A 21,271-nucleotide genomic window follows, 5' to 3' on the forward strand; every position below is an offset into this window, starting at 1 on the left:
AATATGTAACCTTTGTGAGAATTATCTTGTGTGAAGCCGTTTAGTCTTTCAGTGAGTATGGGGAAACATAGGAAACTGCGCAGACAAAACGGTTTCCAAGAAAGGGCGCATTCCCAGAAGGTGAATTGCGGTAAGGTAGAAAGTTGGGCGCGTTGGAAAGGAGGCATACATGAAGACTTGGCACGTAGGATTAGCGAAGTTTGCGCCGATTTCGTATGTGCACCGCAGTTCGAGAACTCTGAGATCGCCACCGCGGTGTTATAGTGATTACGGGGCTTAACTGCTGACCCCAAGGCCGCAGTAACGAATCCCAGTCATTTAGATGAAGGCGAAATGCTAAAGGCCCGTGTACTGTGCAGTGCAGGTGCATGTTAAAGAGCTCGAGGTGGCTAAGATTTCCGCAGCCCTCCACTACGGCGTGGCTAATAATCGTATCCCGGTTTGGCACGTAAGACCCCTGAAATTATAATATTATGACTCTGAGATTCTTTGTGGATTTGGAGGCGACATGGGATGTCGTCAAACTTGTGCAAGGTACTCAGTACCCTTTCCTTTCTTTGTCATTCTGTAAACGCGAAAAAAAGGGAGAACAATTGTCTTGATTTGTTTAGGGTATTTATTTTGCATTTCGCTTCCGTCGTGGCCGGGAATCTAACCCACGTCCTCGATCTTGGCATGCGCATGCGCCTTAGCCACTGAACTACCACGGCGTGTCGTCATACGTATTCTCAGCGTACTATACTATTTTGAAAGCGATTGTCTGCATGTGGCCTGACACTGGTGATTGAGAATAGACGCGGTATCGACCGGAAATATGTACTCTCTATGACGACAGACTCGCGTCGACCGATGTTCTTCGAATATTAAAAATTCTGGAGATGGATTTCCAGCTCTTTCTGTTTCGTATCAACCGACTTGTCTTCCAAACTACGAAGGGAACAAGAATGATGGCTGCCAGTGGTTGTCCATCATCTGTGTCTGCGCCACTTTCGCTTCTATCATTATTTTGTTTTAATGAAATAACTGATAGGACCGTGCTCTGTGAGCACGAAGTGTACCAACCGTTGGCAAAGCTGCGAGACACGCTCGTTCTTTGAATCGCCGAATATGGCGAGGAAACGGCGTACATAAAACGTGGTTCGAGGAAGGGCACGACGCCCGCACGTGTGTCGTTTCCTTCCCGATTCCGTGCTGTATTTTTCACCGTTTCCTCGCAATATATCGCGCCAACAAGGGCGAACGTGTCCCGTTCGGAAGCACCGGTTCACCGAAGGACGTTTGGTGGCCTGCCCTGACGATGCTGTGATTGGATAACTGTGGGTTTCGGTAGTCGGTGAAGTCCAAGACAACATACCACGTTGTTGCGACACAGTTTAATCATAGCGCATGACTCAATATGGGGGTGTACAGTCGAACCTGCGTTTAACGAATTATTGTGTATATTGAACAGCTGTAAAACCCTCTTTAAATATTTTCGATATATAAAATATTCTGTATGCCAAATCACCTATATGTAGAGTTTTTTTTTTTTGTCATCCCCTTCAGGTTCGATAAATCCTGGTTGTACTGTATAGTCCGCATAAGATTTAACGGAATGTCGATAAACGACGTTGTCTTGTTAATAGCCCGGTGGGGCACGTGTCGTCCGTCGGGGGAAGAAAATAAGGCTGCGGGTGGAACGTTCGTGAACAGGGAAAAAACGCTCTATTTGCAAACTCTGAGACGAACCTCATCAAAAGTGCAAGGTCCGCATCAGCCTAATTGAGAGTGCCTCGCATTCCGCGCATGCGCTCGCTCGCTCTCAGTCTCTTTTTCACGTTTGCCGTTGAGTCAAGTCGGTCATTGGACCTGGCGTGGCTCGCTTGACAAGGGCGGTAGACGGCGGAAGTCCGCCGCCGTTCGCCTGCCTCCCTGCCGACGGCGAAAAAAAAAAAAAAGTGAGCGCTGTGGGCAGTCGACGCCGCCGACGTTTTCGGCGCCTCCGCACGGTGCCGAGGAAAGAAGGTCGCGTCGAACCGGTTTACCGTCGTAGGGCCCGACCGGTCTCGTTCCTTGGCGTCGGTCACGCACGAGGATCCGCCGTCACTGGCGATCTCGCGTTCGCCCACCGAAGCACTTTCGAAGAGAGATGCGCCCAACTTTCTCCCCAGTGTGCAGCTGTTTGGCGCAAAGCGAAGTTCAGCCGAGGACCTGCGAGCCGTCGATTGCGCGCCCGTGCGTGAGAAGGCTCGAGACACCATGAAGAACTTAGCTACCGCATCGTCCAGCTGCTGCGTTGACGAGACGTTTAGGAACCGGCCCGCTTCCAGAAGACCACCCCAAGAACAGAAGCTCTTTCACGAAATCATCCACGCACGACTACTTGCGTGGTACAGCGTGGATTGTGTTTTATAGCGAATCTACCTGTTCGAACTCCTTCGTGATGTCTTCTCCCACGACAACGACGCCTTTTCGCCGTTTTCGAGGGATAGAAGAGTGAGCGGCGTTCGTTCAAATCGCAACGGATTGCATCGCCGTCTCCGATTGCAAGCGGGACCGTCGCAGGAAGCGATCGAGTGGCAACGGTTTACGGTTTTACGAGTGTGATATGGAGGACCCGATGGCCCCGATTCGTCGAGTGCACCTACGATAGGAACCTTCTGCGCGAAGCTCTGAAACGACTAGTCTTGGAAACGTGTTCAGCGTATGCGACCAAAGATGCATTCGATAGCGGCTCGCCTGATCGTCTACTCCCTCTTTGTGTTCGGCGTGTTTGTGATAATCTGGTGCAATCTGTCGGGAGCTCCCCCGAAGTACAACAGGCACCAAGTGCTGTCGAACTTGTCGCCGTTATCGTCGATAGCGCCTCTCATCGTGACGGTGAGACAGACCACTACCACCACCACCATCACCGACGCGGCGGCGTCCGCTGCTTGCGAGGCCGCGCGAACTCCCGCTGCTCTTCACAGGCCGGTGGACGTTGTGTTCGTGGCCAAGTGGGCGTATCGGAACATGAAGGTGACGCGAATCATGAGCCACTGCTTGAAGAGCATGCTGGCGCACACGAAGAGTTCAGTTCGCTTCCACGTGCTCGCCGACCCTCAGAGTTATTTGAGACTCAGCCGAACGCTGGGCAGCATCCAAGAGGAGTCGAAAAGAAAGTTTCAGGTAAGAACTTGTAAGCAATACAGTTTGGATAATGGGCTTGCTAAATTATCGGTTGTTTTTACCAATGTCATACAAACAGGGCACAAAAAGAAGATATAGACGCCACAGACGTTGTCTTGTTCAGGTTGCGCTAGTTGCACGAATGAATAGGCTGCTTAGCTTTAGAAGTTAAGGGATAGTTATGGGACTGTGGTAAACTTGTCATTTCAAGAATATTTATGGCCCATGAGATCATGTCCGATGTCTAGGTTGGGTCCACCCTGCTCTGAAAGGGGGAGGGGGATCTTTCTGCCAGTTAATGTTTGTTCATCACCATCTATAGGCACAAAGCTTAATTAGCTGTAATCGACATTCAGTGAACTAACAATGCTAAATGACTCATTTTGTATCTATCACAGAGCTTTATGCCCTTCCATTAATATTAAGGACACGAAACAAGCCTAATTGGTGTGAATAAACAGTGGACACAAGTTCGTAGAATAAAAATCTAGAATGGGTATATAAGAAACTAAGTTTGCACAAAAACGTCTGCCTCGCAAGAAGTAGCCGGTGCGTCCTAAGCGCGTCAACCTCTTCTAAAATACATTTAAAAACCTTTCGCACAAACGAAAGTTCAGGGATACTATTACTTGGCATATAGCATTGCTCAGAGATGTATGCAGTCATTGCAGAAAATTTTCACATAACGTTTTCCCTCGCGTTGGTTGAAAGCGAGGGACTCGTGTTTGCAGTATTGCAGTCTTGAGTAATTTAGCTTTGTGGGCATGCAACTCGAGCGTCTTTCCATCCACCCCACCTTTCACTGTTTGTTCACAAAATTCGTCATACCGCCTAAAACATTGCCTAATTTTCTCATTTCAAGTTTTCATACCTGATATTTAAGATCTGTGTATTTATGAGGCGTTTTTCGTTCGCCTTAGACTTACCAAAGTCGGTGTATGTTACATGTAGGCTATAGTAACATCAAGGGTCCCAGCAAGTAATGGTCTGCTGCAGTAAAATCCTTTCGTGCCAAGCACATTCGCGACGCGCACATGCGGCGCCTGTGGATCACGAGCTTCATTCAATAACACGCAGTTTTTCAACCTTAGCTTTGTTTTGTTACCTTTTCTAGCTATCTCATCGACATTCAAAACAATTTACGCAGATGCATTTAATATACTTCAGGGATTCTATTAGCGTGAACTGTATTTATGTATCACGAGTATATAAAACCTGGAAAGCTAGTAAACGTACCAAGCAGCCACTTCTGAAGACACCAGGCAAGTTCTTTTGTGAGCCGTTTTACCCGGGCATACATTTCTGCTCCGTGAAAATCCACTTTAACTGATCAATGCGCTATGTATCAGGTATTCCCTGACAGTGCATTCTTGTCGAGGAATTGTGAATGAACTAAGAACATCATTTTGGTATGGCTACTGCGAACTAATCACTCCCTCCAAACGCAGTTCTTTCTCTACAACATAACGGCCGTGGAAGCGGGCAACCGGGACGTGATCGAGCTCATGCGGCTGCTTTTTTTCACCAAAGACGTTGGCCGCTACAACGACGACATGTTCTTCATCACCGAGATCTTTCACCGCGTGTTTGACGTACCGCGCATTCTGTTCATCGACCTGGACCTCGAGTTCGAAGAGGACGTGGCGAAGCTGTACGCGCACTTCGACTGCTTCGAGAGCGAGACGCTGATCGGCATCGGGCACGACCTGCAGCCGCAGTACCGAGTCGACTTCCAGTCGTACATCGACGCGCACCCCGGTACGGACGTGGGCCTGCCGAGGCCCGGAAAGCAGGGCTTCAACACGGGAGTCATGCTCATGGACTTGGCCGCGATGCGGGCGTCCAGGCTTTACAACGAGCTGCTCACCTACGAGAAGCTGGCGCCGATCTGCGCCAAGTACGGCTTCAAGGGGTCGCTGGGACACCAGGACTTCTTCACGCTCGTCGGCATGGAGTACCCCGAGCTGTTCTTCGTGCTGGACTGCACGTGGAACCGACAGTTGGACACGGGTTGGTCGCACACCGTGAATAAGACGACGTTCGACGCGTACCACAGGTGTCCCGGGAAAGTGCGGATCTATCATGCCAACGGTGGTGCAAGGTTGCCCGAACCTGGGAGCGTGGACGCCTCGGGAACCAAGATGCGCAAGAGAAAGAAGATTCCTTTGCACCTGTACCCAAGCTTTCCGAGCTTCACGACTCCAGAGGGCCGTCAGTGACTGCACGACCCGTGTGTGCCCATGTATATAGTAATGCAGACTTCCCGTGCTCCCGCGTCACAATATGATAGCAACCCCCATTCGTCTGGGGCTAGTCTGAATACAAAACGTGTTTCTATAAGTGTTGTCTGCACGTAACCGTAAGGCTATGGACGAATGCAGAATGTTGTGTTCCTATTGATGGTACGAAGGGTGTTAAACAGGACTTGTATCAAGATCGCGCAACAACAGCAACACTGCCAACGGTCGCTTTGCTTTACGCAACCTTTATTTTCTATTACTATAGTTTCACATCACTGCGTATGGCACACGGTAATAAATGTACTTAACACCGGCGCATCCGGTGACCCCCGAGAAGAAGGAAGTGCATGGCTGTCTTGTGTGAAGCAGAGCGCTTGTAGTTCCTCGTAAAATGCTTACGAAGCGATCTGATTATTTGAGCTCAGCGTACACGGTGCACGTTATAAAGCGTCACATACATTTGAAACAATGACTTGTATTGGTCATTGTGCAGTGTTCCTTAACACTCTTCAAGCCGAGCCGCACCTACGTTATTCTGACGCTGGATAGACTTCGTATAAGTTGACGCACATATGTGAATACATCTCCGTGAGTCCTACAAACACAATTTGTTTTTGAGCGAGAAAACATGATGTTCTAGTAGTGTGCATTGTCGGATGAAAATTCTGCTGACGAAAAAAAAAAGGGAGGGGGCTAAAATAACATGTCTCTTCTTCAAGAGTGATGGAAAATTGGGGGAAATGGCTTGAAATATTGATTTGCTCAATAAAGTGACACATGCGACCTTTTCACTACTCGTGAACTGCTGCGGTCTCAGAAAACACGACGAAATTCGATTATCAGCAGAACTCTTTTTTTTATTTGACATTTGTGAACAGTCAAAAATTCTGTACATGGTTTGGAAGCGAGACAGACAAAACTTTTTAAAGAGAAGCTATGTACTCCACACCCTGACACAGTGATCGCGGCGTCCAAGTTTTCCCATGCAGGTAAGCAACGGCAAAAGTGGGAACAAGGTGATGCTTCGCTTCGTTCAACTTGGCGTCTCGCAGCCCAAACTTATAAGATGGGATCACAAAAGAAAACAACGAGAGAATAACTCTAAACCCACACAGTCTCGTATTATGCGATAACCAACATTCTCGTGCCCATCCATCTCGGTCACAGGCTCTTCCGTCAGCCTAGGAAATGAGTAAGCGGAATGGGGCCGGAGTATGATTCAAACTCTGCAATCTTTACCGTATTTTTTTGTCAGCTTCTGCGAAATGAAGCAACAAGTGGCTTCCGCTCGTCCAAACTTTTCCTTGGCAGCTGCCAACAGAGACCGGTGTTTTCAATTTTCTTGCACTCCGGAACAAAGAAATGAGGGAAAAGCCCAAGCTACTGTTTTTTTTACACTTCCCCAAAACTGCCAGCGTCGGCGCATGTATTAGTGACTGCTCAATCAGTGTAAAAGCAGAATTATAGCGGCATGTGGTGGTTACCGAATTTTCTGGCAATAAAAACATAAACCATGACATCGTGCGTGATGCCGAAAAAAGGAGCGTAATTTTGAAGCTCCCGGGATTGGACAGAAGGTTCTTGCCGTAGGTTTCTTTTTAAATTTTATTTTTTTACACCATCGATCATTACAACCGGCAGTTATCTGAGCGTAACTTTACAAAATGCAGCATCGTATCGCAAACACACACCGCTTGAAATTTACCTTTCCAAAATAGGCGTCGCATGTCACCTAGTATAAGTGCAGCAATTTCAAGAGAAATCATCGCAGGCTCGAAAACGTGGTTTACTTTTTCTCTTGTTCCAATGAGTGCGTTAAGGCGGTGTACTCTTGAAACAAACGCGTGCATTGAAAACCTACTGCCTATATTTGCGAAGGATTAGCAACACACGCAAAATGAACGGATCGCTGCATGAAATGGTGGGACTATGGCGGCGAGGAACCCGCGCGTTGAGACTTTGTGTATATACGTAGGCATAGCTCATTCTGCGCTTTTTCTTTAACCGTCGACGCCGCCGCCGCTGGTAATAGTTACTACTCTGGAGCGCCCCCCCCCCCCCCAAAAAAAAAAAGCCCACGTATTTCGAAAACCGTTCCTTTGCTTTAACCTATTGTTTTGCATTAAAGGGCCCCTTAACAATCTGTGAAAATACAAAGAACGAACGTTTTATTCTTTCCCGGCGTTTCCAGTCTCTTCGGCACAATACGTGACGCCAGCAGCCTGTTCACGTGACGTCATGATGAAATAAGCACTCGACTGGTCCATATACGAGGGGCATCAGTTGCGAATTGTCTGCTACCCTGCTTTGCCATGCAGTCGCACGCCACTTCTGCCTTGTCTCGCGTGACTATCGTGCGCGATCACCTGATTTCACTTCGTTTTGTGCGTTTTCGACTGCGCAAGCGTAGACAACAGCGTGTAGCCAGAAAGCTCGAAATCCTGAAAGGCTCAACGCTTAGTGCTGACCGTGTCCACGTGTTTTATGAAGGAATAAGTGGCGAGGAGGAGACAGCGCCTGTAGCAAGGGTACTGAAGGCGAGAAAGAAACTGCGCTCTCGTTTTTGAACTCGGAGTGGCTTATAGGGGCCGTTTAACACATTCCCGAAGCACCCGAAGTGCCTGCGAACTAATTTGGAGCCCCCTCTTGGGAGCGAACGCGTATGCATGATTACAGGGTGTGCAAAAAAAAAAAAAGAACACTATTAGAACGAGCTACGTGTACCTCTCTGCACGTCGAAGTATATGCTTCGCATATTTCAGAAAGCCAAAATGAGAGCCCTTAAAGAGGGGCGCTTGCGATCGCCTGTGCTAGGGATTAACCTATACATGCCCCGAAACGCGACCGCATGTCCCCGACACACACGTAGCTTCGGCTACGAGAGAATGGCTATTTATTAGCCACGTGACACCGTTGTACTATGTCAGATGCAGAACACGTACGAGCACGCGAGGGTACATTTCGGCTGGGGAAAGGGACGCCGGGGGGGGGGGGTGGTTTGGACAAGGTACTCCGCTGATCCCGTAACCGAAAAAAAAAGAGAGAGAGGAAAAAGGGAAGAATGAGGATCAATCTGCAACAACAAATTTAGAAGACGAACGGTCCTGGGTATAGCTTCGTGAGAAAAATATTTGCTGTTGATTAACGGCTACGCTACGATACTGCGGCGCATAACAATGTTTTCTTTTTGCATAGAATGAAAGTCTGGCTGGAAGTGTTCAGAAAGGAAATATACCGCCAGCTCATTTTTCACTCCATACGTAAAAGAGAACGTGCTAAAGGAAAAGTACTAGAAAAGGGTTTCGTGAACGTTGGCAATCCGTAATAAACGCCGCTGCTTTTAAGCGCATACAAAGGAGATAGAATTTAGAGACGGCAGTTCGGCCTGCAGTCTGGCCCAACCACTTTTTTTCTGAACAAGTTTTTATTTTTTCCTAGCTTCTTTCGATTCATGCTAATGGCGAGTTATTAGAATTCTCCCGGAGAACCCGTGTCGACACTAAGGCGCTTCTAATACCTAAGAAAAAGGGACCACGTCCTGCGTGGTCATTAAGTCTGCAAGGACGTGACGCGTCTATTCGCGAGCTGTTTACCTTGCAGGGGGTCGAGTTCTCTCTATACGCGATCGATAAAAATACCTGTTCTAAGAGAGCACTGTACGTCTGGAGATATCTTGCGTAGTTTCAGCTGGCGAGGCTACTACTGATGGGCAGGTTTCCCACGTGTAAGCACTGTACACCGTTCAGGCCAAACACCGCCTTATCGAGGCGAAGCGGCTGCGCGTTACTATATAGAAGATACGTCGCGCCTGCACCGATTCTACACCACTAATAATTCAGCGCTAGTAAAGTAAAATGAGTTTAAGCGAGTAAGGTTTGGGCGAAACGAGGTGGATTGGAGCTCAACCTGAGCGTGGTCACAAGATTTAACGGCGATGCTAGCAGCCGTCAACGAACGAGTATGTAAAGGTTAGAACGAGTTGTGGTGGCACTTTCGATTATCGTTGCTGGGAATGGTTTCGAATATCGACTATCAAAAGAGATTGCGACTAAGTTGTCTCGCTTACGTATTGTGCGCCTACGTAGTTGTTGTTTGTTTAACAATTTTTTTTCTTTACCTGTGAGTTAGAAGAAAGAATGTAGATAGCCGGACAAACTTCTAGCCAAGTGTGCTACGTAAGTGTTAAATACCCTAAGTTCAATACGTCGAAGTTTTCAGTAGCTACCTATTCGAACAGTTCCGTCTTCAATGCGAGTGCTGAGTTTTATATTCGTAGCACGGGATCTATGGATTAAAAAATAGTCCAGAACTAAGCTCGTGTAAGGCGAAGCTCGACTTTCTATAGCCTTCTGATGCATTGCAGAACCTTGTAGTCCTAATACCCACTACGGTGTTAACTTTTTTATAACCTCAAGTATCCATGGGCACGCGGCGCTCGCAGGGAGGTTAAGTATACGATCTCTTGTTTGTTCAAGCGTAAAGGGGCCATTGCCGGACGCGCAAAAAATAGGAGCTCGTACTCCAGCGTGTCTTGCGTTGTTTTTTAAAGCCGCTTGATATCTACACCACTACCGTCAATTGCTAAACTTGCCCAGTTCGTTAGGAGTGGTCTATCAGTCTAGATAAATATATTGGTGTGATGCTTCGAGTCTAGATTTAAAAAATCGTGTTGTGAAGCTTTGTACAAAGCTGAATGAGAACGGCGCTATGTTTTGACTATGTCAATCCATCCACGCTACTTCTCCTGAAGGAACTCAAGCGCCCGAGTCCTTTCAGTGCGATTCGCGGCTCGTTATATCTTGTGAAGAAAAGGGGAAAGATTTGTGCTACGAGTGGCACTTGTACAGAAGCTCAGGCGTGTCTGTTGTATTCAATATTACAGCGGGGATGCTGGTATTCGGGCAGCGGCTAAAGCATTCGTTAATCGCGACTTTGTTTCCTTCGCGACGCGGGCAGTGAGCTGAATAACACGGTATATTCGCGTTTCGTCGCTCAAGCGAGGATAAATGTGATTAGTTCAAATATTCCGCTACGCGGGAGAGTCGATGTGAATGCGACGAGCTGCGCATGTTGGGGGCGTTACTCAAATTGCGGGATATGTCTTGAAAATGTATCGGGATTGAAGGAATATTTGGCGTTCTGCTTTGAAAACTCGTTGAACCGTGGACAGAGTTTTCTTTTTTTTGTTCCTTTTTGCCTGTAAGGAGGTAGGCGGCGCACGTGAAGCAATGTTTATAATCCCAACAACTGCAACAATCCGGTTGTATATGCAACAACAGCGTTGTGAAAGGAAACAATATCAACTTGGCATCTCCGTACATGGCACGGCCGTTTGGAAAAGTTGAGTGGACGCGAATACATTGTTTTACGGTCTCAAAACAACGAACAAACATCACTTGCGAAGCACACATGTTTTGCTCAAGTACATTGCGTCAAGACAATCATGAACGGTAGTAAATACGAGAATTTTTTTTTTTGTGTGAGCCCGATGAAGGTAACTGGAAACACGGTCACGAGTGTCACGTCTTGAAGACGCGAAGCTCCGGAACGCTTTTTCTTTCCATCTAGGAACACTAAAGGCCGATTCACTGTTAAAGAAAGAAAAAAAACAAAAACTCTGACGCTTCTCTGTTTAGGGACGCTCGAAATTCGCTCTTGTAACATGGGAAATCACGTGACTACCTATAACACGATTGGCACTCTCATGAAATGAGCAACACAGATAAATAAACAAGTAAGATAAATAAATAAATAAATAAATAAATAAATAAATAAATAAATAAATATATATATAAATAGATAAATAAATAAATAAATAAATAAATAAATAAATAAATAAATAAATAAATAAATAAATACTTTGGCAATTCACCCTGCTTTGTCAGCTTACAACAACAACAACATACAACATTAAATCCACATAAAAGAAATTGCATCGGGACGGGCGTTGTAATTATGTATTCTAGAGAAAACAAAAACTATATGCGGCCACATGTAGCATTGTTACCGCATGCTGGCGTCCTGAAGCATGTACCCGGCAAAAATGAAAGTACTGACGAACGCGATTGCTGACAACGCAGTTGTGGTCCTTTGACAAGGAAGGATAACTTGCCCTCGATTATTTTCTAGTTACAGACACTTTCTCCTAAGATGGCGAACGTCAATAGTAAATAAGAAAGAAGTGGTTAAATGAACCTGAGTAGGATGCCTGCACAGAACATTAATACGTGTCAGCTCACCGTATACACGCTAGTGTGAGGCAAAAAACAAGTGCATCGAAATTCGTTCACGATTTGTTTCTTTTTGCCGAGAGCTTGCTGAAACAAGACTTCTGTGATTTTACGCGTTATGGTCTATGCCTACCCTGACAAATGTCGCTATAGAAGTTATGTCTCTAAAGAGCTTTTTTTTTCCGTGCTGAGGTGAAATCGAACATCATTAAAATAGTGCACATGTCTTGCAGAGATAGTTTCGCCGAATACTTTAGCCTTACCTCCATTTCCTTCCAAGTGGCAGAAAGACGACACGTTTCGTGAATTTTGTTCGTTCGCATACAATTTCGGTTGGTATATCGTGATGCACAACGCTCTGGTATCAACGTTGTCTGTAAAATCTGGTGCCGTAATGCATATTTCTTTGGGGGGTTAAGAGAAACAAAACTAAACAATCAAACAAACATCAAAATGTGTAACATCCGCACTCCCGTCAGTCACATCGGTCAAATTGTATACAGTTAACGAAGTTTCCGGCGCGATCAACGTATAATGAAGGCGTAGGTTGATGCCAATATTCCAGCATAGCGCGACTATAAGCTCCAACAAACGCTTTTTAGGGCTCTGCCATGTGCACAGTTTCGAGGTGATGAACAAACCATCATTGTGACCAATCAGCACGCAATTACATAAAAATAGAGCGAGTGAAACTGCAAGAGAGGAAGCTGTACATATCGACCGCAAAGTTTTCACGCTTAAGAGTATACTAAATACGCCAGCGAGCATTTTCCCATAGAGCAAACAAACGCGCGCGATGCACGAACGCAAAACTCAATCACACGCCACTTTCAACTTCAAGATTTCATCGATCCCGCAAGGAACACGGAAACAGGCGGCAGCTCTAACGGTGAGTCCCGTTCACAGACAAACAGGAAAAACACTAAACTAACACAGCGGCAAAACTCGCTGGTAACGTATAGGAGGTCCGGTTCACTCGCGAAAACGGTACACGTCAAAAAAGGAAAAAAAAAAAGCGTTCGAGAGGCCCCAAAGTCGTTTCTTTTTTTGTTTCTTCTTTGCTGCTTGGCATGGCTTGGCACAAAGTTCACAGTTTAGTTCGGCACACTTCTTTTTTTCGTGTCTTCGACTAGTCGTATCCACCAGGGTATATGTACACAGCTCTACTCCGTTGCCAGTCGAGTTGTCAGCAGGCTTGAAGAAGAGCTCTTTCTTTTTATGACGTGCAGAGGATGACGGTACGGGAGTGTCGACTTTGCTAACTGGTGAAAGTTGCCGACAGGCGGTCCTGCGGTTAGGCGGGGTGGCGGCTTCTGTTTCTCGCGTCGAGCTTATCGATCTGTTCCGCCTTTTGCCCTAGCAACACTAAGTGCAGATCCAAATTGAATCCCTCGACTAGTAATCGAATCGCTCCTGTTCCCACGTGGTCGAGCGTATTCCATAGAAATATCAGGTGATAAACGTAAAAATGAGTCAGCGAACTTACTATTATCATCGCCTATCAAACACGTAAGCCGCAGGCCACAAGCTACGAGGTCATAACGAAGGCCTGTTTAAGCCTGCTCCATCCTATGCCGACGAATTTACTTATCTCCCCGCATTCCGTAATTATGAACTGCATTCGCGAGCGCCGCAATTTCTTTGACACCCATTCGAACACTTTAATGATCCTGAATCTCTGTCGTAGGTACACACTAAGTACCTCAAAACAGGCAAATCTGGTAAAAGAAGCGAGAGGAAAAAATGTTGACGGTATGCAAGTCCTGTCCGCTAATAAAAAAGAATAGTGCAGCTAAAGGAAGATGTCGAACACACGTCGAACTGACACCAGCAGCGAGAACGGAACAGAGGCGCCATTGTGCGCGTGAAGCGCCTGGACACCCACGCCTGACGTCGTAACAGCCACTGTTCTTTATGCTTTCCTCTGGTCACCGTCAGTCCAGGCTCATGGTGTGCATAAGGAAGAGCCGTCGGCGCTTGTGGGCAGCCGACGACCCCGAGACGCTCGGTCATATCCAGCCCATGTTGGCCGGCTTGCCGACGGGTTCGATCCCGTACACTCTGGTGAGAAGCGGTATGGACCCGTTTGCAGGCGACTCGTCCGAGTCCTTGAGCGCGTCCTCGTGCTCCGACGAAGGCTGCACCACGACCATGGGCAGGTCGCATGGCTCCGTCGGTGGCGGCGGGGGCGGCGGCAAGTCGTCGGCTGTCGCCGCCATGGCCAGTGCGGCAGCGGCCACGTAGTCGCCGGCACCGCCGGCGATGCAGGCCCCGTCCGGTTCGAGGGTGCCGTTTATAGAGTTCCTCGGTGTGGGCACTTTCGAACTGGCACAGCTCGGAATGGGCGACAGCTTGCACTCGGCTGCCAGCACGTTGCTCGAACCGCCGCCCGAGGCGCCATCGGCTGCAACCTGGCGATCCGCCTGCACGGTTTAATGTCACACAGAGGTTCGTAAATGTAGCAAGGGCTGACTTCTCGCCTTGAAGGTACGACATATACTAAGCGTTTAGCACAAACTTATGAAGACGGGACAAGACGAACGGGGGCACACACAAGCGCTAACTCTCAAGAATTGTTGACAGTTAGCGCCTGTGTGTGTCCCCAGTCGTCTTGTCGCGTCTTCGTAAATCTGCGCTAAACTCTTGGGATATTTCGTAGATGTAGGCTTTCACGAGTAGGCGATTCATAGGCAGCAGTACGCAAGCAATCACTCCAGCAAGTATGACAATGACGAGAAGTGAAACATCGTACTCCTTTTGCCTTCCTCTGTTGAGCCCTTTGATATGGTGTAATGTTGTCGGAGCAACAAGCTTCTTCATGATAGGAAAAAAAATTAGAATAAATTCGTTAAAAAAGACCTTTGAGTTGATTTTCTACTAGCTCTGTAAACTTTGGAACGTGGGTCTTCATATCCGTCTCCAGGGAAATGCTCAAGTACTGTGATGAACCTCACCTATCCGCAATGGAGCCGAAGCAACAGTTAGACGCCTCTCAATGTCTGTCGACACTTCAATCCTCATGATACGGCTGCCTGAAAAGCTTCATGTAGATGCCTGGCAGTCATTCTAAGCCTGTTACAAACCTCCGCCTCCACCTCTGCACTTCTGTTCATCAGTTCCTAAGGATTATGTTTATACAATGAGTGAACTGGCTGTGGTTACTGTGGCCTTGTTCTTGCGAGTTAGAGCTTTCTGAACGACACCTTGTAAGAAGGCAATGTACACAACAATTAGCAGCCGAATGGAGCGCAAGGGACAATCACATTGGTGCTTGTCCCTTGCTTGTTCGTTTGTGTTACGTAGATGTCTTTTCGCCACGCCAAGGACTATAGGTGGAGACACTGATATGTTGTACTTGTCTGTCATTAAGGTGGCACAAGCGAGGTTCACACCACAGGCATAATAGCTGATTATGGCAGTCATTTTCAAGTAGCCGTAGCAAATCGGACTACATGTAGATATACTCCAGTGCCCTTGTGTGCAGCGTGATTCGATCGCACTGAACAGTGAGGCTTCTGCGCGTAGTCATTGAGTGGTTCGATCCGCGTAGTGTGAATCCAGCTTTAGCGCATCTTCTGACAGGCAGTGCTCGCGCATGACCACTTGAATGACTGTGTACACCAAGGAGGTTTAAAAAGAATCGCTGGAGTGGAAACAGTGCCTCAATAGTGAAGCCGACACCAGCCTAAGATGGCGGCGGCGGCCGCCATCTTTGTCGGGGCGGAATAAAACGCTCAGCGAAGAAAACGGAGCGTTTACAAGTTTAATATAGCACAATTTTCCGAATAGATACTGCTCAATGTGTGTCTTTACGTCACTAGTTTCCACAAGAAACCTCAAATTCTTGGCAAATTTTATTAGAGATCAAGTCGTCAATACTACTCCCGATAACCTACTTTCGTCGGGAGCAACGATCTCTTATTTTATAGTTAACCTGGCGTTTACATTAACAGAGCGAAGCAACTTTACATCTAAGCAGGCACCTCCCGAAGAGAGCACGTTTCCGAGATAAAGGTTGGGCTTCACTTTAACCGGTAAGGCGATGCGGAAGCTTCCGCTCCAGCACTGGTGTAGTACACGTTGTTGTAAAAGGGTTGGTGGTGGTGGTACCTGCATCGCAGCCCTCGGAAGCACCGACGAGGGCGGTGCGCTGACAGTGCGGTGCGCGCGGCGCTTCTCCGAGGACGAGTGGCGGAGCGAGTCGTGCTCGGAGAAGAAGGCGAGCCGCGAGCGGCTGAAGGTGAGCGTGCCGAACTTGCGCGAGATGCGGCCCCGCATGGAGAGCGACGTCTCGGAGTTGCAGACCGAGTCGCCCCCCTTGGGGCCTACGGACGAGCCGGACGAGCTCGAGCTCATCGTCTCCTCGCTGCGGCTGCGCGAGAAGGCCGCGCGGGCGCTGCGCGTGGCCTCCACCAGGTGGCCCCAGCGGCCGCGCTTCACCTTGTTCTTGCTGGCGAGGCGCGCCAGGCGGGCCAACCGAGAGACGGGTGACTTCCGTGACGTCACTTCCTCGATGTTGATCTCGGGCGGGCTCGGCACGGAGCCCTCGATGAGGCCTATGTTGAAACCCTTCATGAGTCGGCGCTCTCGCTGGCGGCCCTTCTTGCCTCCAATGCCTGCGTCACGGTACACGTCATTGTACAGTGGTCCTACTGTCAACACGCTCTGTATACCTTAAGCCTAGATATCTAAGTGTGTGCGGGAAAGAGAGAAGGAAAGAAGAGCCCGCTGTTGAAAACGGGATCTTAGTGACGACTGACAACATCTGCAGTGATCGCAGTCATTCTGAATAAGGGTCAGAATGAAATGATTAATTGTCTCTTACTGACAATTAATGCTCAGCATCTTTCAGCGAACCGCACGGGATTCACCGCTACTAGATAAACAAGTTTTAGGGATCTACGCAGATTTTAAATGCAGTAAACGATCTTACGGAAGGCGTAACATGTTTTTGTTGTGATTATGTGGTGTGGTAAGTTCTACAATCCTCAGTGAGGCACGTAGGTTCGTATAAAACGCATACGTATGCTGCACAGCACATCACACGATCAACGTCTCCGTGTACAAAGATGTCTCAGGTAGTACTAAGAAGCACACGAGAAACTAGAGAAATATTATGTACTCCGTCCAGAAATATTCATTTCAGTTAAACATCATCGCGTGGGTTCCCACAATGCTGCGATACCAATGTCCATCGCTCAAGATTGAGCTAGAGTAAAAAGCAGTTCTCTTGGCAAAATGTCGCATTAAATTAGCGAAGTGAAATTGACGTCGCATTCCTCGCTTAGCTTATGCGTTGATACCGATACACCGTAGACGCGCGATAAATACGAGAGCAAAGAAAATAAATGGTCGGAAAAGGTACACGAACTTTAAACCATCCAGTCTGTTTACACAGACGTCATCAGCTTTAGTTTGGGTACTGTATCCCATGCTGACTGATATACAGCCGCGTCCGAGAGCTCACATAATAAAGAAAAAGTCAGAAGCGGGACAAAGCTACAGCGCACCGTTTAGTGACTCCTTGTTTGGATCATTTTCCTGCGCTGGTTATATTTAAGAGCCACATACGAACTAGCATACCGACGTACGTTGTCGCAACTAATTTCACGTATATAACGGTGATCATTGTAAAATTGTGATAACAAAACTCTCTCGTATTTTTACAAACACTTTAGTGCGCAGACACGGTGCAGGGGTGGCGCTACTAAAATGAACAGAGATATAAATAATCAAAAAAGAAAACAAACAGGGTTCGCAATCTTTGGAGAAATCAAGCGGAACGTACCCTGCTTTCTAAATTTACGCCACACATATGCCGGAGTTCCCGAGCGTCGCTGTGGTATATTTATATACCGCCATATTAATAGTATACTGAGTGAAAAAAAAAGTATGGTTTTATCTGGCCTGATAACTTCCGATGTTTATTGCGCACTGGAAATGTGTTCACCGACTTTGTTGCAGAGATTTGTTGTTAATAAGACTTCTTAAAAGTTACCGCTTCCTCTGGGCTACGTCACATTCGCCGCTTGCACACGAGGAGCTTTTTATGAAGAAATGTAATTGGCAGAAGCCTGAGTACTGTAGTTCTGGCTTCAACCTGCAGCCACGCCTGATCTTAGCCATAATGTGATATCTTAGTCCGAATCTTATATGCAGCATTGACATGAAAAAGGCAAAAAAAATTGGGTCTATATTTACAAAGCTTTACTTTCGTAAGTTATATTAGCCACTGATCGTCCACCTTCGCTAATGGTATGTAGAGCATCGAGATGACCGAAGCTTTTTCTTACGAAAAATATTAGCGTTATAGATTTTCGTGTGTGCGTGTCTTTGTGAATTCGGGTCCTGCATGGAGTTGTTCCTGGTGCGTGCATCATCTTGCTTCGGTTACTCTCTGCTATTTCAACTCTACGAACGACGGATGCAGTAATTCTTTTTGTGACTGCTTGCCTTTCGCGAGTGAAAATCGAATAACCTGTGTTCACGCGGTTTGAGCATTTTACAAGCTTGACGAAACACTGGCACCGCCGCGACAACAATCGTAGCAAGGTAATAATAAACAAACAATTGGTGTTTGACGCTTTCAAATAGCCAAGGCGCGTTGCAGTGAGGGCCCGCACTCGATGACGCAATACGCCGGAGCTGCGCGCACACGAAAAAGGCGGGGCGAAAGACGTCTCAAACGTTGTGATTTCTGCAGGCGGTGCAACCTCTTCACATCGCAAGGACTACGTTGCATAGGCTGCTCAGATCCGGCAATGAAAGCGGTTCGTGGGACTCTCACCTTGGCTCTGTCCACTGGCCCCAGAGGTGTTGAAGCCGCCAATCTTGAGCACCTCGAGTAGCTCGTACCGAAAAGACGAGATCTCTTGCTTGATTTCGTTGACGTCATCTTCCGTCACCCCCTGGTTGTCCGCCTTGCGCTGCTCGCTTGTGATGTAGCGCCGTACCAGATTACGCATGATAGTCTGCACGAATGGCGGTTTCGAAACAGCGACCGGTTATGAATACCACTTCGCATAAGCGGCATTGTCTAGCTTTGTACAGTCGAATCTCGTTATAATGAAGTAGCATTGGGACCGTCGACTAGTTCGTTATATCCGATATTCATTGTAACATAACAGATAGAAGTGGCCTCTAATAAATCGGCAGTCAGGCTCGCGCAAAAATCATAGATACAAAAACGTATTCTTGTAGGATTCAAGACCACTATAAACGAGGTAATCCTAACCTGTCTCTTTGCGGCATTTCAAACTACATAGACTGCATCATGAGAAGATAAAATTACAACAGAACAAGGTTTGTTTGGCAAAAAAGGTCTGCGTTCACATTTATGAAGAAGGATGTGATCTTCGTCTGGTGGCTTTTCACATTTCACAACCGGATTTAATTAAAGTGGTTGTGTATTGACTTTAAATCTTTATTTTGCCTTTTATGCTACCTTTCCAATTTCGAGCCTGGCGCGGACCAAATATTTCTTCGTTATAGCCGATATAACAGCAGGTCTCCCGTTTTTGCTTTTGTTATAAAAAGAAACAATGTCACTTGCATAAAACGTGACCAAACAATGTTTGTACTCAGTTTGCTATAACCGATCATTCGCTATATCAGTGTTCGTTGTAACGAGGTTCAACTCTATTATCTACCTTAAAAAATATAAGTAAGCCCTCACCTGGTACTTCATGTCTCGCTCGCTGGCTTGCCTGGCTTTTCTCTGTTGGCAAATACATACATGGTGGGAGAAGGTCAACAGGGTAACGCACTCGCGAGAAGTATAGCGACGAAAACACTCGCTTGAGAGCGCATGCGCGCAAGTATCAATTCGATCGTGGCAGCAAGCCGTACCCTGATAGTCTTGAGGTGTTCCTTCTTTGCCGACCGGGAGTTGCCGCAAAGCTTGCGGTAGCACCATCGGAGGAAGTAACTGACGGTCTTGGGAGTCGGGATCACGTTGAAGGGCGGAGGGACCGTACCGCCGTCCTCGAAGTTGCTCATCCAGAGCTTGCACCGGGCGAATTTCCACTCCACGTCTGCGTGCTCCTGCGAATAGGCCAAGCGCGGACGCCGCAGTGAGCTCCGTGACGGCAGCGTTGGGCGAAGCAACGAATGGTATAACAGAAGGCGAGCTATCACGATACCGATATCATCTGGTAGGAGTGGTTCATCATGGCGATGAGTAGATTGAGGAGCACGACCACGTTGATGACGCAGTAGGAGCCAAACATCAGCAGTCCCCAGAAGCGAGTGTAGCTCTGGATCCCCGACAGTTCGAAGTTGTCCAGGTCGATCAGACCGAAGCTCGCCCAGAACAGAGTCTGCGATGACTCGAAGAGGCTGCGCACACCGTTGGCACACAACGATCAGAAGAAGAAAAAAAATACATTTCAGTGTACAAGAAATTACGGCTTCAGCGGCAGCGTTAACGTACCAGTGTGTCGGGACGGAACGAAAACCAAAAACGAAAAACGAAAAAAAAAAGTACCGATATTTTTTATCCGAACGAAAGCGTAACCAAAACTATGTCTATTATTTCGTTCCGGAGTGAAACAGATGATGATAATAATAATAATAATAATAATAATAATAATAATAATAATAATAATAATAATAATAATAATAATAATAATAATAATAATAATAATAATAATAATAATTTCTGGGGTTTAATGTCCCAAAACCACGATATGATTATGAGGGACACCTTAGTGGAGGTCTCCAGAAATTTCGACCACCTGGGGTTCTTTAACGCACACCTAAATTTAAGTACTCGGGCCTCAGGCATTTTCCAGAGTGAACCCGAAATATCTTTTTTTTTTGGCTTCGGTTAAAAAAAAAAAAAACGGAAATTGGGAACAGCCGAGGTCATGCAACGTGAGCGTTAACGCATATCTTAGGGGACAGTTCGAGTATATTGGCGCGTATCTCAGGCAGGGATTCCAAAGTGAAGACTTGTTGAAATTTTGCAAAAAGCGAAAAGAGTGGCAACCGGAGCTGTTCATACTAACGCAAGTGGACCTTGGTGTGCCAGTAACTGAAGCCAGCTTGGAGAGGGCATTCTCGGCGCTGAAATGTCTTTTATCAGAACAGCGGACTGGATTATCAGAGACTACACTCGATGACGTGCTGCTTCTGAAATCATGCTTACTCCCTTGAAGCAAAGCATTCAGCCTCCTTAGAGAAATCGTAATTCATTTAAGGGAAAATTAAGTACTATGTTTTTATCATTACCTTACTTAAAATGTTTGCACAACAATAAAAGCCGTTACAAATCATTACGAAACATTTTTTTTCGTTCCATAACAGAAACAGAGCGGAACTTTCTTCGGTGAAACAAAACTAAAATCGAAGCGAAAAAAACATTTCTTTCCGACACCCTGGAGCGTACACTAAGAATAACTCTGAAGTAATAGTTCTTGTAATTTGTTTAGACCTTACCTAGCTTATGTAATCCTGTACGAGGGGTGGACTGCCAAAGACCGCATTTTTTAAAACTTTTAGATTGATTGCCCGGATGTCTCGTTTCGTTCTCCAACGATGTCCGGGTGATCTCGTTAGAGTGCCCATATGTTTTCGTTTAAGTTTCCGGATGTCTCGTTTTAAGTGACCACATGTTCCCGTGTGCGAGCCCGGATAACGGCGCTGGCTTTTGGC

At 46.9% G+C, this 21,271-nt stretch overlaps 2 protein-coding genes across 2 annotated transcripts in view; one reads left to right on the forward strand and one right to left on the reverse strand.

The window, feature by feature from the left end:
• The first annotated feature begins 2,080 nt into the window (after positions 1 to 2,080).
• On the forward strand, positions 2,081 to 6,471 carry LOC119383281 (xyloside xylosyltransferase 1). The gene is made up of 2 exons (XM_037651349.2): positions 2,081 to 3,147; positions 4,596 to 6,471. The coding sequence occupies exons 1-2, from the start codon at positions 2,686 to 2,688 to the stop codon at positions 5,364 to 5,366; spliced, it is 1,233 nt and encodes a 410-aa protein (XP_037507277.1). The 5' UTR covers positions 2,081 to 2,685; the 3' UTR covers positions 5,367 to 6,471.
• A 4,874-nt stretch (positions 6,472 to 11,345) lies between these two features.
• The window catches only part of LOC119381715 (transient receptor potential-gamma protein-like), a 28,831-nt gene continuing 18,905 nt past the window's right edge, over positions 11,346 to 21,271 (reverse strand). The window contains 6 exon segments of the mRNA XM_037649481.2: positions 11,346 to 14,040; positions 15,728 to 16,233; positions 18,405 to 18,588; positions 19,293 to 19,334; positions 19,466 to 19,660; positions 19,759 to 19,954. Coding sequence (XP_037505409.2) covers positions 13,627 to 14,040; positions 15,728 to 16,233; positions 18,405 to 18,588; positions 19,293 to 19,334; positions 19,466 to 19,660; positions 19,759 to 19,954 — 1,537 coding nt within the window. The 3' untranslated portion in view covers positions 11,346 to 13,626.

The sequence above is a fragment of the Rhipicephalus sanguineus genome, chromosome 2, assembly GCF_013339695.2.
Source record: "Rhipicephalus sanguineus isolate Rsan-2018 chromosome 2, BIME_Rsan_1.4, whole genome shotgun sequence".
In the NCBI taxonomy this organism is placed as follows: Eukaryota; Metazoa; Arthropoda; class Arachnida; order Ixodida; family Ixodidae; genus Rhipicephalus; species Rhipicephalus sanguineus.